This window comes from Danio rerio, chromosome 9 (genome assembly GCF_049306965.1).
Source record: "Danio rerio strain Tuebingen ecotype United States chromosome 9, GRCz12tu, whole genome shotgun sequence".
Classification (NCBI taxonomy): Eukaryota; Metazoa; Chordata; class Actinopteri; order Cypriniformes; family Danionidae; genus Danio; species Danio rerio.
The window spans coordinates 24290714-24305247 of NC_133184.1; the positions used below are offsets into that span (position 1 = coordinate 24290714).

A 14534-nucleotide genomic window follows, 5' to 3' on the forward strand; every position below is an offset into this window, starting at 1 on the left:
TAAACTACTCTGACCCAAACTGAACTTTAACACTGAAAACTGAACTAACACTTTAAATTTACTGTAATCTTCCATGTGAAGCTGCTTTGACACAAACTACATTGTAAAAGCGCCATAGAAATAAAGGTAAGTAAATATGAAATTAAAGCTGAATTGGTTTTTCTGCTACAGAACTGTGTTGGTTAGTAGGGCCAACTATAAAAAGTGTAAAAGTTCACTCTAATCTTTCCTCATTTGAGGTTCATATAGAGGACAATTTAAATAAACTTTGAATTCACAGAATTTTAATTTCTCTGTATTTTAACACAGCATAATGCTAGTTTCTTTTTTGTGTTTGATATGTCAGGGAACAGAAACATTAACGTTCATGGTTTTCTTTGTGGAGTGAAATATATCTATCCATATATATATATATATATATATATATATATATATATATATATATATATATATATATATATATATATATATATATATATGTGTGTGTGTATATAAAAAATGAAATTTTCACAGAATGTCTGATATTTTTTTTTCAGGAGAAAGTCTTGTTCGTTTCATTTCGTCTAGAATAAAAGCAGTTTTTAATTATAAAACACATTTTAAGGTCAATAAAATTAGCCCCTTTAAGCTATGTTTTTTTTTTTCGATAGTCTACAGAATAAACCATCATTATACAATAACTTGCCTAATTACCTTAATCTGCTTAAGTAACCTAATGAGGTTATTTAAGGCTTTAAATGTCTCTTTAAGCTGTATAGAAAGGTCTTGAAAAATATTAAGTCAAATATTATTTACGGTCATGGCAAATTTAAATAGAACGGTTATTAGAAATGAGTTATTAAAACTATGGTTAAAAGTGTTGAAAAATCTCTCCGTTACTATAAATTGGCGGGAAAAACAAGGGGGCTAATTCTGACTTTAAATGTATGTGTGTGTATATATAGATATATAGAGAGAGCAAGCAGAACATTCAGAGATGACTTTAGGAAAATTGTGAATTACATTTAAAGTAATAAAACAAAAATAGAAAGCAAGATAAAACTACAGGGCCCACGAAAAAGAAATAGACTTATTTGTGGACTATTATTTCCCACCTTGCAAAGAGAAGCCCCGCCCTTCGTCTTATTGTTCTTTTGGATTGGTGAAGATATTTAAATGACCTGTTAACTGTTCAATCGGAGCATGTTTGAAAATCGAGAAGCCCCTGTCTGCAGCTCGCAGATCTGGGCGGGGATGAATGTGGGGCGGGGCTGCACATTCAGCCACGCCCATCTGTAATTTCATTGGTTAGTGGAAACGTAATAGCGTGAATGCCCACTACGTAGTGTCAGTAAACAGGAAATGCATGTACAATTTCTTAAATATTATTTTTATTGTTAATAAACACAGAAATGCACAAAAGTGGACATTCTTGCTGAGCGTTTTATATGTTAATTATGTTAACAGTTATGTGAATTTCATAATGGTATTTTTCCTGCTAAAAAATATTACAAAAGACTCAAAAGACTCTTTTCACAATGGTGTCACTTCAGAAACGCAGTGATTTTAGTTCTGATATTTTAATGGTTTATTATTTTGCTTCAAAATGCAAATGCATATTGCATATTTACAACAAATAAAGATGGAGAGAGAAAAAATAAATAAATAAATAAAAATGCAGTGTTTTTAGTTCAGTTTAATTTTTTCCCTTTGAATGGAAGAGTTCTCTGGAAAATTTACAATTGAAAATATTAAAATTATACTTTGATTTAAGTCTATTAAAAATATTGGGCATGTGTCCAATTGTTTTTCTTTCAATACTGCACTGCTTTGAGTTTTATTAAGAGCAGGAATAAGCTATTATTTATTAAGGGAAGTATACGTTTGTAACCTTTTTACTTATTAAATCAGATTATTTCATCATATAATGGATTTATTTTTACTTTGATGCTGCTATGAATATACATGTATATGATCTGTTATATGTAAATGTTCCAGCATGAGTAAAATTTTATATTAATTTTTTTCATATTACATGGTGTGTCATCTATGAATGCAATCAATTTCATTATTTATTATTTACTAATCCATTAAAGTTTTGTTCAGTTACTCCATTTGAATGAAGATAGTGCTCTGCTGCCACCTACTGGGTGGTTTTGATATCTGTTCTACAATTTAATTAATAAGTTACAAATAATTTCATAATCTAATATTACTGATTTAAAATGCAGTCTTCTTGGTTTTATTTTTGTATTATTTGTAAATGCAGGGTAAATACTTTAATACCACTTTCTAACAACCCTTCTGTGTCCATTTCTGCACTGTAGATCTTTAAAAATATTTTTTATAATGATTTTGTTTGGTTATTAAGAGTCACATACAACATTGTTATTCTATTTCATTTAATTAGAATATTAAATACACTTAATATTATATTAATAGTGTGGCACAAACGGCCAGTTTTATTTATTACTTATCTATCAGGACACAAATTAATGAAAATAAATTTGACATTAATAAGTGCAGCACTCGTGTAAACTTCAGATTTTTTTTATTTGACCAATCCTGAGAAATAAATACCAACTTTATCTTCAGTAAAACACCAACACAAAGCAATACAGTCAGTTGAAAGTCCCTCTTTCTCGGTTCGAGTAAAAATCTGGCAGATCTGTGTTTTTTAGATGTCAGATGTCTCACCTACAGAACATCTGTGTATGCACATGCACACGTACAAAAGGAAGACTGACAATTTATAGAAAAAAATAATAATAATTTAAGATACAGCAGTTTGTGATTAATATCTTTAATAAACATAAAAACAATTATATATTTTTTACAGGGAAATTCCACTACAGCATTAGTAACAATCTGCAGTAAAAAGTGCTTGGCATATTCTGTACTCTTTATCATGTGTACACACACACACACACACAGCCTGCTTCTTGAATTTTGGATTACTGACAATGGCTCGGCGAGGCAGTGGCGCAGTAGGTAGTGCTGCCACCTCACAGCAAGAAAGTTGCTGGGTCGCTGATTCGAACCTCGGCTCAGTTGGCGTTTCTGTGTGGAGTTTGCATGTTCTCCCTGCCTTCGCCTGGGTTTGCTCCGGGTGCTCCGGTTTCCCCCACAGTCCAAAGACATGCGGTAAAGGTGAATTGGGTAGGCTAAATTGTCTGTAGTGTATGAGTGTGTGTGTGTGTGGATGTTCCCCAAAGATGGGTTGCGGCTGGAAGGGCATCCGCTGCGTAAAAACCTGCTGGATAAGTTGGCAGTCCATTCCGCTGTTGTGACTCTGGATTAATAAAGGGACAAAACCGACAAGAAAATGAATGAATGAATGAATGACAATTGCTCAGAAGGTCCTGGATGTCAGTGAGAGTTGCAGAAATGTCCCATCACCATCCTGTGTGACAACTCTCAGTAGGATACACTACAGGATCTCAGGCGGCATCTGTACAAAATAACCAACAATCATCAACATGTCGCTTAACATACAGTATATTAAAGTTAAACTCAAAGAATTAAATTTGTTTATACTAGGCATGCCCCTCCTCACATTCCCCTTTGCATAAGTTTCATGCATGGGTTATAAAGTAAAAAAAAAAAAAAAAGAGAGAACATGAAGTGTAAATAAATATATAAAAAATTATTAAATGCACAAATCTATTAAAACAAAAGAGAGAAAGAACTGAGGTAAAATAAAATAAAACAGAGAATATGCTCCACAGGAATCATAGTGATGACTATATATATCAATGCCAATGATCTGCAAACAGAATGTAGTATAGATCAGTAAGTTAAGAATCAAGTTTTATATTGTACATATTTAGCATTAACATTACCAGAGTATATCAATTAGAGAACATGCCACAAAGAAAAATATATTTTGTTATCTTTGATATTAATAAACTTCATGTGATGAACTGTTTTGCTCAAAACTCTTTAAAGTTTACATTATTCTTCTAAGTGAATAAAACCACCAACTGTACGATCAACCTGGAAAACGCCAACCCTAACACAGAAAACATTTTTTTTTAGGCTTTAAAACTTCATATCTCCTTAAAGGCCTTTAATTAAATAAATGACACATAATACGTGAGGTGTACTGCACTATAATTTGACCATTTACATGACAGAAGATGTGTACTTACCATGCAGAGATGAAAACCGGAATCGAAAGCATACATTACATCAACGTCTGTTTCCATGAACCAATGAAAGACTTGTGGGCGGAGTGACATGTTCAGTCTCGCCCCATATTCAGCCCCGCCCCGATCTGCGGGCTGCAGACGGGTGTACTTGTGAAAATCCCCATGCTAGCCAATCCCGATGCAACGGGCGGGGTTTGTTGGAAATCTGATTGGGGAAAAAAATAAACGTCCTGTCTTGTCTCCAATGGGCGGAGTTTAAAGTAATGTGAGGGACGCTGGCAGGACACTCGACTATTGAACTTCCAAGCTGAAAACAACCGGAGGAACGAGGAAAACAGCCTGTTCAATAAGTTTGAAATGTTCGTGCAACTGAAGATTTAAAACCCAGTATGAATGCTGGGCAAGTTGCATTACAGCAGTGGACCTCGGACAGAGAGCGACAGTAACTTCGAGTGTGTGGATTATTGTTACAGGATCACTCGGATTTCACTCATGTGTTTACAGTGCAGATTCGCGCACTGGACACTCACTTCAGTCATGTATGTGCCGCTGTGATTTGGGAAGGATGGACAAAGAGAAGATCTCGGTTACCCGCTGTGTAAAAATCATATATCTATAATAACTTAGTTTTATACTATTGTACAAAAGGAAAACTACGTTTGGCGCTGAACTGTGTTTGGACTTCGCAGGGAAGGATGTGGAAACTTTGCTCATCTACACGCCACCCGGCTCTTCTAGTTTGTATAGTGTTAGAAATATTTATTCACAGCGTCAAAGGTAAGCGCTGTGTTTGGTGAAAGAGTAATGTCTGACTTTTTACTTCTGCAAGACCTGCCTGATATTGTTTAATATAGGTAACAATGTATGTTATGTTTTATGTTATGTGTATCGTTACTATAAAATGCAAGAAGTGGGCATTAATGATACTATGGTGAAGTTTGAAGTTAGGTCAGTGTTGTGGTGTGTAATAGTAAATGCTTTCCCTTCTTATTTCTCCATTATTAGTGGAATGATTGGTCACTTTTAGTTTAAGTAATGTCGCCCTTGTATTTTTGTCCTGCTTCTTTCGTCTATAGATAAACTCTGTCATATGAATACATGTGCAAACTGAATACACGTACTTTCTGTTTTCTAGGTCTTAATGTTTGTATGAGCGGCAGCGCCACGTCTTGTGAAGAGTGTCTCCTCATTCACCCGAGCTGCGCCTGGTGCGCGCAAGAGGTACGCGCGTGCCACATTCCTGACAGACACTGTGATTGACAGTTGATGGGCCTTACTGCCTGCCTTTGCACTACACAACTTGACTTGTGCACTTTTCGTTTTTCCACACAAGTGTTTAAGTGTGTGTGAAGACTGCAAGTCTGTGTAGAACTTTGACTGAAGTGGCACAATTAAAATATCAGATTTGTAAATAAATAAATGTTCTCCTCTAGAGACACATTTGTGGAGTTTACACATAGTTATAGTCTATTTTTCTGTTCAGCAGACACACTGAATGAGACAATTGTAGTTAAGCTATAAAAAGCAGTTGTAGTAATTTAACCGGTTTTCTTGACATCTCATGGTTTCAGGGTTTGTGAGTTCTTCAGCTTTGAAGCTTAATAGTTTTGTGTGTCCTCAAATAGCCACTCTGAGGTGTTATTTGGGTTCATGTGAAATTTGTGTTAATATTAAAGGCACTGAGATTTGCCACTTTTTGTACTTGGCATAGTCTTGAACATTTACATCCTGTGTCAAACATTTATACGCTATTAAGTACCTGAAGGCTACAAGTGTTGGCATTGGGAAAGCATGGCTTTGTCTCAAAACTCACTGAGACTCCAATATAGTGCTGCAGGGATGATTTCAAAACCTGATATACTGATTCACAGCTGGTTACTGCGAGATGGATTGATGTCAGTCCTGCAGCACTACTTACAGGCACACTGCTATGTTTTTTGACGGATATAAAATGTGAAGGTGAAAAAAAATAAATACTGTTTCAGCCCTTTTTCTTGTCAGGGCCTTTGAAATAAGTCTTACTTTCATCTTGTACCAATATAGAGCTTGTAATCTAGTTGTAGTCATCAAGTTTAACAGGCAGAAATGCTATTGTTTTATTTATTAATTTAATACACCCGAATAATCTGATGCTTCAGACAAGGGTGCATAATTTCTGTGCATTTGTAGCTTTGCTCATTCATTAAATGCTTTCTTGCATTGTTTAACCTGGTCATATTTTTTCTTGTCCTGATTCAGGACTTTGGACAGGCCAGAACACTTACCTCAAGATGTGACTTTAGCCAGAACTTGCAGAAGAGGGGATGCGATGCACCATTTATAGAGAACCCGAGGAGTGGCAGCTCTGTGCTCCAGAGCAAACCCTTGAGCTACAAAGGGTCAGGAGTGACCCAGTATGATGTCATCCAGATATACCCACAGAAGATCTCTCTCAGCTTAAGGCCTGGTATGCATTTACAGATTGATTTGGAGAAGAAAAACTCAATTTAGTCTGTTTGTAAATACATTAAACTTGCTTATAAAGACCACACTTCCTGCCCTCAGGTGACCAGGCGTCTTTTGAAGTCCAAGTGCGCCCTGTGGAAGACTATCCTGTTGATTTGTACTACCTCATGGACCTCTCGCTATCCATGAAGGACGATCTGGACACGATCCGCAACCTGGGCACCAAGCTGGCTGAAGAAATGAGGAAGCTCACGAGTAACTTTCGTCTTGGGTTTGGTTCCTTTGTGGACAAGAACATCTCACCCTTCTCCTACACTGCATCCAAGTACCAGGACAACCCATGCAATGGGTAAGAGTCCCATTTATACTATATATTAAGAAACGCTTTCATCATTCTCAACTATCACAAGTGGATGATACTAAATAAATACAGCTGTAAACCTGGTCTAAAGGTTTTTGCGACCACGTCCAGAGGTTTCATAGTATACAGACTCGTGGTCAAACAAACTTTCAAATACAAACATGGGAAGCCTCAAGATACTAATTAGAAATGTTAATTGTTTAGACTCTCTACTGTTGATCAGATCACCGGCATTAACATGTGCTTGTTAATGCCAGGTGGAAACATGCTCTGACAGACCTGCGACGTCCTGTAAAGTCTTTGGAATGACTTGACACTTCAATACAAATGCTAAATATCTCTTACATCTTTTGGCTTTTAATACCCTTTGTTATGCAATGGCAGGAACACAGCTAGTGAGAACAGACTTGCTACTTTCTCATCTAGGGGAAGTGAATGTGTCTTAATTTCTTCCCCTTGAGTTACTAAAATAGCCCTGCTTGAGTGTATCTTTTTCTTGAGGGAAACTGCATCACTGGAAATATATAAGCACTTGGCATGTCCCAATTATGGACTTGTTGTCTAATGTGTCAAAATAAATAGGCAAACGTAACCTTAAAAATGTAGTCCTGCTAATCACTGCTGGATGACATTCTGCTCAATGCACTATATTGTTTCTGTCTGTTTTGGAAAGTGTGGCAGTGCAGATTGAGGTTGAAACGTCAGCTCATGCCCAACAGATGCTATTACTGCATGTAGCCCAAAGCCCATCATGCATCAGTGACCATGTAGGTTATGCTCTTAGTCCTCTCAAATGCTCACTGTAACGCAACAGAAATCAGAAGGACAAATCACAGATAATTTCCCATGTTCTGCCATCACTAATCTTTCTTGCACTCAAAATATAAATTTGCTATGAGCAATATTTCATTTAATTTGAACATAATGCTTCAAATGTTGTTTATATAATCAGAGGTCACCACAGCGGAGTAAACCACTAACTTATGCAGCAAATGTTTTATGCAGCAGATGCCCTTCCAGCTGCAACCCAGCACTGGGAATATACTATTTATTTATTTATTTATTTATTTATTTATTTATTTATTTTTACTTTTTTGTATATGTGTATATATATATATATATATATATATATATATATATATATATATATATATATATATATATATATATATATATATATATATATATAATTATTATTATGTTTTTTTTTGTAGGAATTGTAAAATAATTGAATAATTTTATTTGGGTATATTTTCAATTATAAAAAAATAATCAAGTGTAATGAAGCTTTAAATATTTTTTTACCCCATACCTTAGATTATGTTCTGTTTTGTACTCTTTTTTTTTTTTTTTTTTTTTTCCACTGAGCAAAAAAATTACTACCGTTATACATTTTTTTATAGAAGAGAGCTACTATAATGTTATTCAGTGTAATAAGTGTATACACCAAAAAATCTTGTCAGAACAAGAGTCGTGATTATGTATTAGAAGTAGTTTTTAAAATCACAGTGCAGTTTCAAAAGTCTGATTAACTCTCATTTGAAGAATTCATACTTTGCATTATTTTTCATTTAGTAAACATTTAGTATGATAACTTTTTTATTTGATACATATTTTGGTGTGTGCTTACTAAAATATTTTGACTTAATTTTTTCATAATAATGGCTTTTTATTGGTGTATTGCCATATTAGTTTACCATTTTTACATTGTATTAACACAACAGCTATTTGAGACATCAGGCATTTTACTTGAACCTAATATGCTTTCTTTTTACTGTAAAAAGAATTAATTAATTAAATTTAAATTGATGTGGATGTCAAAACAGGATGCCCATGTTAATAATTTGACCTATGTATATAATATAAACTGACTTATCAATGACTACGTTTACATGGACCCCAATAATCAAATGATTTGCCTAAATCTGAATAAGACAATAATAGGATTTAGGTGTTTACATGAGTTGCTTTTTGATGTTCCTTTTAGGATCCCGTTTTACATGTTACAGCTCATAATTAGATTAACATTGCGTCACCACGATATCCACATTTCCATGTTTCATGTAATTTCAGGTGTTTCACTTTTAATTTGTCTACTTTAACTGCGGTTTGGGAGTCTTACTTTTATTCAGGAACATTTCATGCATGCCCCAATTACAAACAAGATATTGGATGCAAGTATGAACTGCTGGCAGAGTGTTGTTTTAATGGAATTTGATACTGCATGCTGAATGGGAAAAACCTCTGCATTTTGCGATACAGATGTCTGTAGTTCTTCACTGACTCGGTAGGTGCAGAGAATAGTGTCAAACAGCCGTGTGTATAGACCAGTGTTTCTCAACCACGTTTCTGGAGGCCCACCAACACTGCATGTTTTGGATGTCTCCTTAGTCTGTCACACCTATTACAGGTCTTTCAGTCTCTGCTAATAAGCTGATAATCTGAATCAAGTGTGTTTGGTTAAGGACACACAGAAAATGTGCAGAGCTGGTGGGCCTCCATGAATGTGGTTGAGAAACACTGGTATAGGCTATCCTGTCACAAAATGCGGAGAAAATCTTACACAATTGTAATAGTTTAAGATGTTTGCATGTCTGTACTGCACTTCAATAATGTGATTAAATTCGGCATACTCCATGTCTTAATTAGATTTCTTTTTAGTTTGATTATGACCTTAGTCGGAATAAATTATTTAAAAACGCTGTTTACATGGTAGACTTTTAATCAGAATTGTCTTAATCATATTAAAATTGGATTAAGGGTGTCCATGTAAATGTTCTAAATGAGATATTAAATTGATTATTTAATGCATTTCATTAAGTCCATTTCAACCTGCTTTTATCTGTATACAGTATATACATGCTAACAGTGTAGTATTGATCTGTTATACATCAGTGTTGTGATATGAGGGAACATTTTCATTATTGCTTTATTTAAGCTTCTGGTGTTTATGATTCCTCTTTTCCTGCAGATATAAATTGTTCCCAAACTGCGTCCCAACATTTGGCTTTCGTCACCTCTTGTCTCTTACGGACAAGGTTGATCGTTTCAATGAAGAAGTGCAGAAGCAGATGGTTTCGAGAAACAGGGACGCGCCAGAGGGAGGGTTTGATGCCATTCTTCAGGCTGCAGTTTGCAGGGTAAGCAATCAGTCAAAACTGGTCATTTTGCTGCTTCATCACTAAACATCTTTCACTCCTTCAGCTCCCTACAGTGAAGTGCAAAAAGAGAGTGTCTTGTGGAACATCAGATATCCTTTTATGTGCTGCGCTGTGTGATTTTTCTCTGAAGGGATACAGGTGTCTGAGTCTTAAAAGAGACATGCATTGAATGACATTGGCTGTTAAAATATTTGCTTTAGCTTGAAAGGCACAATCACAGCATGCATGAGAAGAGGAGATTGTGTGGTTTATACTCAATGAGAGAGGAGAGTCTTGCCTGTTTATTCACTATGCAGTACATGTTTGCAAGATGTGTTAATATGTGTTTTATCCCTTTGACTGCCTGCTTTACCAAATGGTTGTTGGTATTTTGACTGTTTAAAGAATGACTGTTTTAAATAATGGTTTAAACACAGCATTGTTTGTTAACAAAAAATCCAACAAACATAATCCTGTTGCACTTGATTTTGGTTTTATATATATATATATATATATATATATATATATATATATATATATATATGTATGTATGTATGTATGTATGTATGTATGTATGTATGTATGTATGTATGTATGTATGTATGTATGTATGTATGTATGTATGTATGTATGTATGTATGTATGTATGTATGTATGTATGTATGTATGTATGTATGTATGTATGTATGTATGTATGTGTGTATGTATGTATGTGTGTGTATATATATATATATATATATATATATATATATATATATATATATATATATATATATATATAAATAAATAAATAAATAAAACTAGGCATGTTAAATAAGAATCTAAAATATATTTATGACATACTTCAAAAAACATAATTTGGTGTTCAAAAAAGTTTTATTTTGATTGTGTTTTTAGATAAATTGGTCTAACACTTCATATTTGTGTTGCGTGTGTTATCTAGCGACATTAGAAGTTAAATGCGATCCAAAAATGGTGGGGCAGTTGAAGGGTTATTATACAAAGGTCTGGTAAGATCTTTCAAATTTCAAATAAATGTATTTTAAGGATTATTATTTTCCAGAATATGGCAATCGGTCAAAATAGCAAATGTTTTAATGTGTTGAAATTGAACATTAAAAACACATGTGACAAAATATTGTTTTTACCTCATCTAAATGAATATAAGCAAGTCTGAAACATGGCACCTTTTTTGCTATTTTGACAAATTGGCAGTTTATTCTCTGGATGAGTATAAAAAATAAACTTCCATTCATACACGTGCAAATGCTGCAGACAAGGGGCCTCATGTACAAAGACTTGCATTGAATTAATACTAAAATATTGCATAAGGACAAAGCTGTAAATGTGCGTACACAGTAAAAAAATCTGATTTATGAAACGCACATATTCTCCCTGCCTCATTCCCTGTATAAATATGGTAATGACTCCACTTTGGCAAAACCAAACGAAAAGCAATGGCAAAAGTAAGCAAAAAGAGAAACTTCACAGAAAGAATTGGAGGTGCTCCTATCGGAGGTAGACCGGAGAAAAATTGTGTTATTTGCAAGTTTGTCCTCCGGAATTAACAACAAAAGAGTTTAACTGACGCAGTTAACGCAGTGTGGTCTGAACATCGCACTGTGAGTGAATAAAAAAAAAAGATCCAATGTAAAGCTGCAGGTTAAGAGGAGAACAGCGGCACACCGTCAAAGTGTGGACCGAATAGGCGGGTTAACAGAGGTTGCTGAACTAACACCTTTTGAGGAGAGAGTTGCCTCAATTGTGGGCGACACTTTACTGTCAGGAGTCATATCCGTGTCTATGGGAGACGCAGATGTGTTAGAGGAACACTTTGTTAGGGCGGTATAGCAGCACCCTTCTGCTCTTATCAAGGCAGCGCCACTGATCAGCTGCCCAATCGCCCTCTCTACAACTGACTGAGTGCCTGCCACCTTGGAGCCTCATGCCAACCATGGGGTTTGTGAGGATGAATTAATCATGAGTTGACCAAGGCCACCTTGCTACAATATTTGTTAAGCGCATTTGAGCATCATGTATTATTTGCACATTTATTGAATGGCAATGTTTCTAATTCATTTATGCAAATTCATCCTCAGATGGCGCCTTTATAGCAATGTGCGTGCAGTCAATTGCTCCGATTACATTGGGAAAACTGGCGATCGCTGCAAATTGCGCTTAAATGTTTGGCTGGTCAACAGTATGGTATGGAAACCTTATATACCTGCTAGACATTCGGATGATCCCGTCCCATACAGCTGCCATTGCACTGCTCAAAGATACTTTGTAGTGTGCAATTTAACATCATTGCCTCTAGGAGTCCCCAATGGAAATAAAACAAACACACACAAGCAATGTATGTATGCCAGACATGAAGTTGGCGTGGACCAGCGCACATTCTCACTTTAATTTCATCGTTAGTAACTCCAAACGTAAGTGTGAAATCTGGCATACGCAAAGATTTTGTGCGTACGCAGCGTTAATACATGAGGCCCCAGAAAAGCAAGCTTGTGCGACACGTTTCGCAGCTCGCTGCATTGCAACTGCTGCACAAGTTCAAGCTTGGTGAACTCTGACCTGCAAAATCGCATTACATGACTGTGTGAGAACAATCAAAGATCAAAACATGACCTCTCAGTACAGAGCTTAAAAAAATATGGACCAATCGCTCGCTTTTTTTAAATTGTCTAATCATTAGTTTAATCCCGCACCTTTTTGCAGCGCCATTTATACAAAATTTCGCAAACTCAAAATCTAGTGTCACTGAAGCATAACATTTTGTGACTTGAGGAAGAATTTAAGGCCTTTGAAATGGATTTATATCTACATAACTTATTTAATCCATCGACTATAATAAAGCCTTGTTAGATGCCAATATTTAACAAAACAAACAGCAACAACAACTACAAATTTAAGAATCAGACATTATAATTGTGATGTTTTATTTTTTCAGCTATATGTACAGTTTCACCAGTTGCCCTGAAAGCTCTTTTTGGAATTCATTTAGATTGATTGGGATTATTTAGCACACTCAATAAAATGACATTTGCTGCTTATTCAAACTACTTATTTAAAATGAGCTGAAAAAACACAATTCTTGAGAGATTTTATATATTTTTTTGACAACTTAATTGCTTAAATCCAGTTAAGTTTCTGAAAAAAAAAATCATTTTAATAAGTTGAAGGAACTCAATTCCTTCATCTTGTCCCAACTCAAATTCATTGTGTGGAACCAAGCATTTTTTAGTGTAATAGAGTGAATCATTCATGAAATATAATAAACAAATTACAAGCATTATTAAACTTTCACAGTATGTCTGATAACATTTTTTCTTCTGGAGAAAGTCTTATTTTTTTTTGTTTCGGCTAGAATAAAAGCAGTTTTTAATTTTTAAACACTATTTTAAGGTCAATTAATAGCCCCTTTAAGCTATATATTTTGAAGATAGTCTACAGAGCAAAACATTGTTATACAATAACTTGCCTAAATACCCTAACCTGCCTATTTAACCTAATTAACCCAGTTAAGCCTTTAAATGTCTCTTTAAGCAGTATAAAAGTGTCTTGAAAAATATCTGGTCAAATATTATCCACTGTAATCATAGCAAAGATGAAATAAGTTATTAGAAATGAGTATTATGTTTAGAAATGTGTAAAAAAATCTTCTCTAATAATTAATTAGAGGCTTATAATTTAGGTGGTTTAATAATTCTGACTCAGCTGTAGGTTAATACATTAGAGCAAAGACCAACATGCAGTGAACAGTATTTTAAGGGGAGTCGAATTGAAAGTGAATTTTCAAATGTAAAACAAACTGTATAGTCTTCATTGTATATATAATTTGATCAAATTAATCTTTAAAAGGAAAGTTACAAACAGTGCAATCTTCGTCCTTCAATACTAAAACTCTTACAAACACATGGAGATGATGAACTTTCACTCCATTATGGTTAAACACTGCAGTGACTCCACAACTCTCATTTTGTTCTGAATTGTGGTTCCTGTTCAACTGTAAATCCAACTCAGCATTGCACACCCCACCAGTTGACTATTGTTGATGCACAAATTGCAATAACAGTGCTGAAAAGATATATTGTGCAGCCCTAACAAACCAAAAATGAAAAACGCTAGGTGTGACATGATGTAGACTGCATGATGTAGGATGTAGACTATGAATCATAGTTTATCTCACTGTGGCAGGAGAAGATTGGCTGGAGGAAGGAGGCCTATCATCTGCTGGTGTTTGCCACTGATGACGTCCCTCACTTGGCTTTGGATGGTAAACTCGGTGGACTGGTGCATCCTCATGACGGCCAGTGTCACCTGAATGACAAGAATGAGTACAGTGCTTCAACCAAGATGGTAAGTCTTTTATACCATAAAACTTTAACATCTTATTAGAACTGACTGTAAACTGAACCATGTTGACGTGAAGAATACATGTTTTTATTTTAAACT

The 14534-nt window shown here is 34.9% G+C and overlaps 1 protein-coding gene across 1 annotated transcript in view; it reads left to right on the forward strand.

Moving 5' to 3' along the window:
- The first annotated feature begins 4383 nt into the window (after positions 1–4383).
- The window catches only part of itgb5 (integrin, beta 5), a 70511-nt gene continuing 60360 nt past the window's right edge, over positions 4384–14534 (forward strand). The window contains 7 exon segments of the mRNA NM_001082836.1: positions 4384–4728; positions 4820–4907; positions 5266–5351; positions 6369–6576; positions 6675–6924; positions 9908–10076; positions 14277–14438. Of these exon segments, the coding sequence (NP_001076305.1) occupies positions 4672–4728; positions 4820–4907; positions 5266–5351; positions 6369–6576; positions 6675–6924; positions 9908–10076; positions 14277–14438 (1020 nt within the window). The 5' untranslated portion in view covers positions 4384–4671.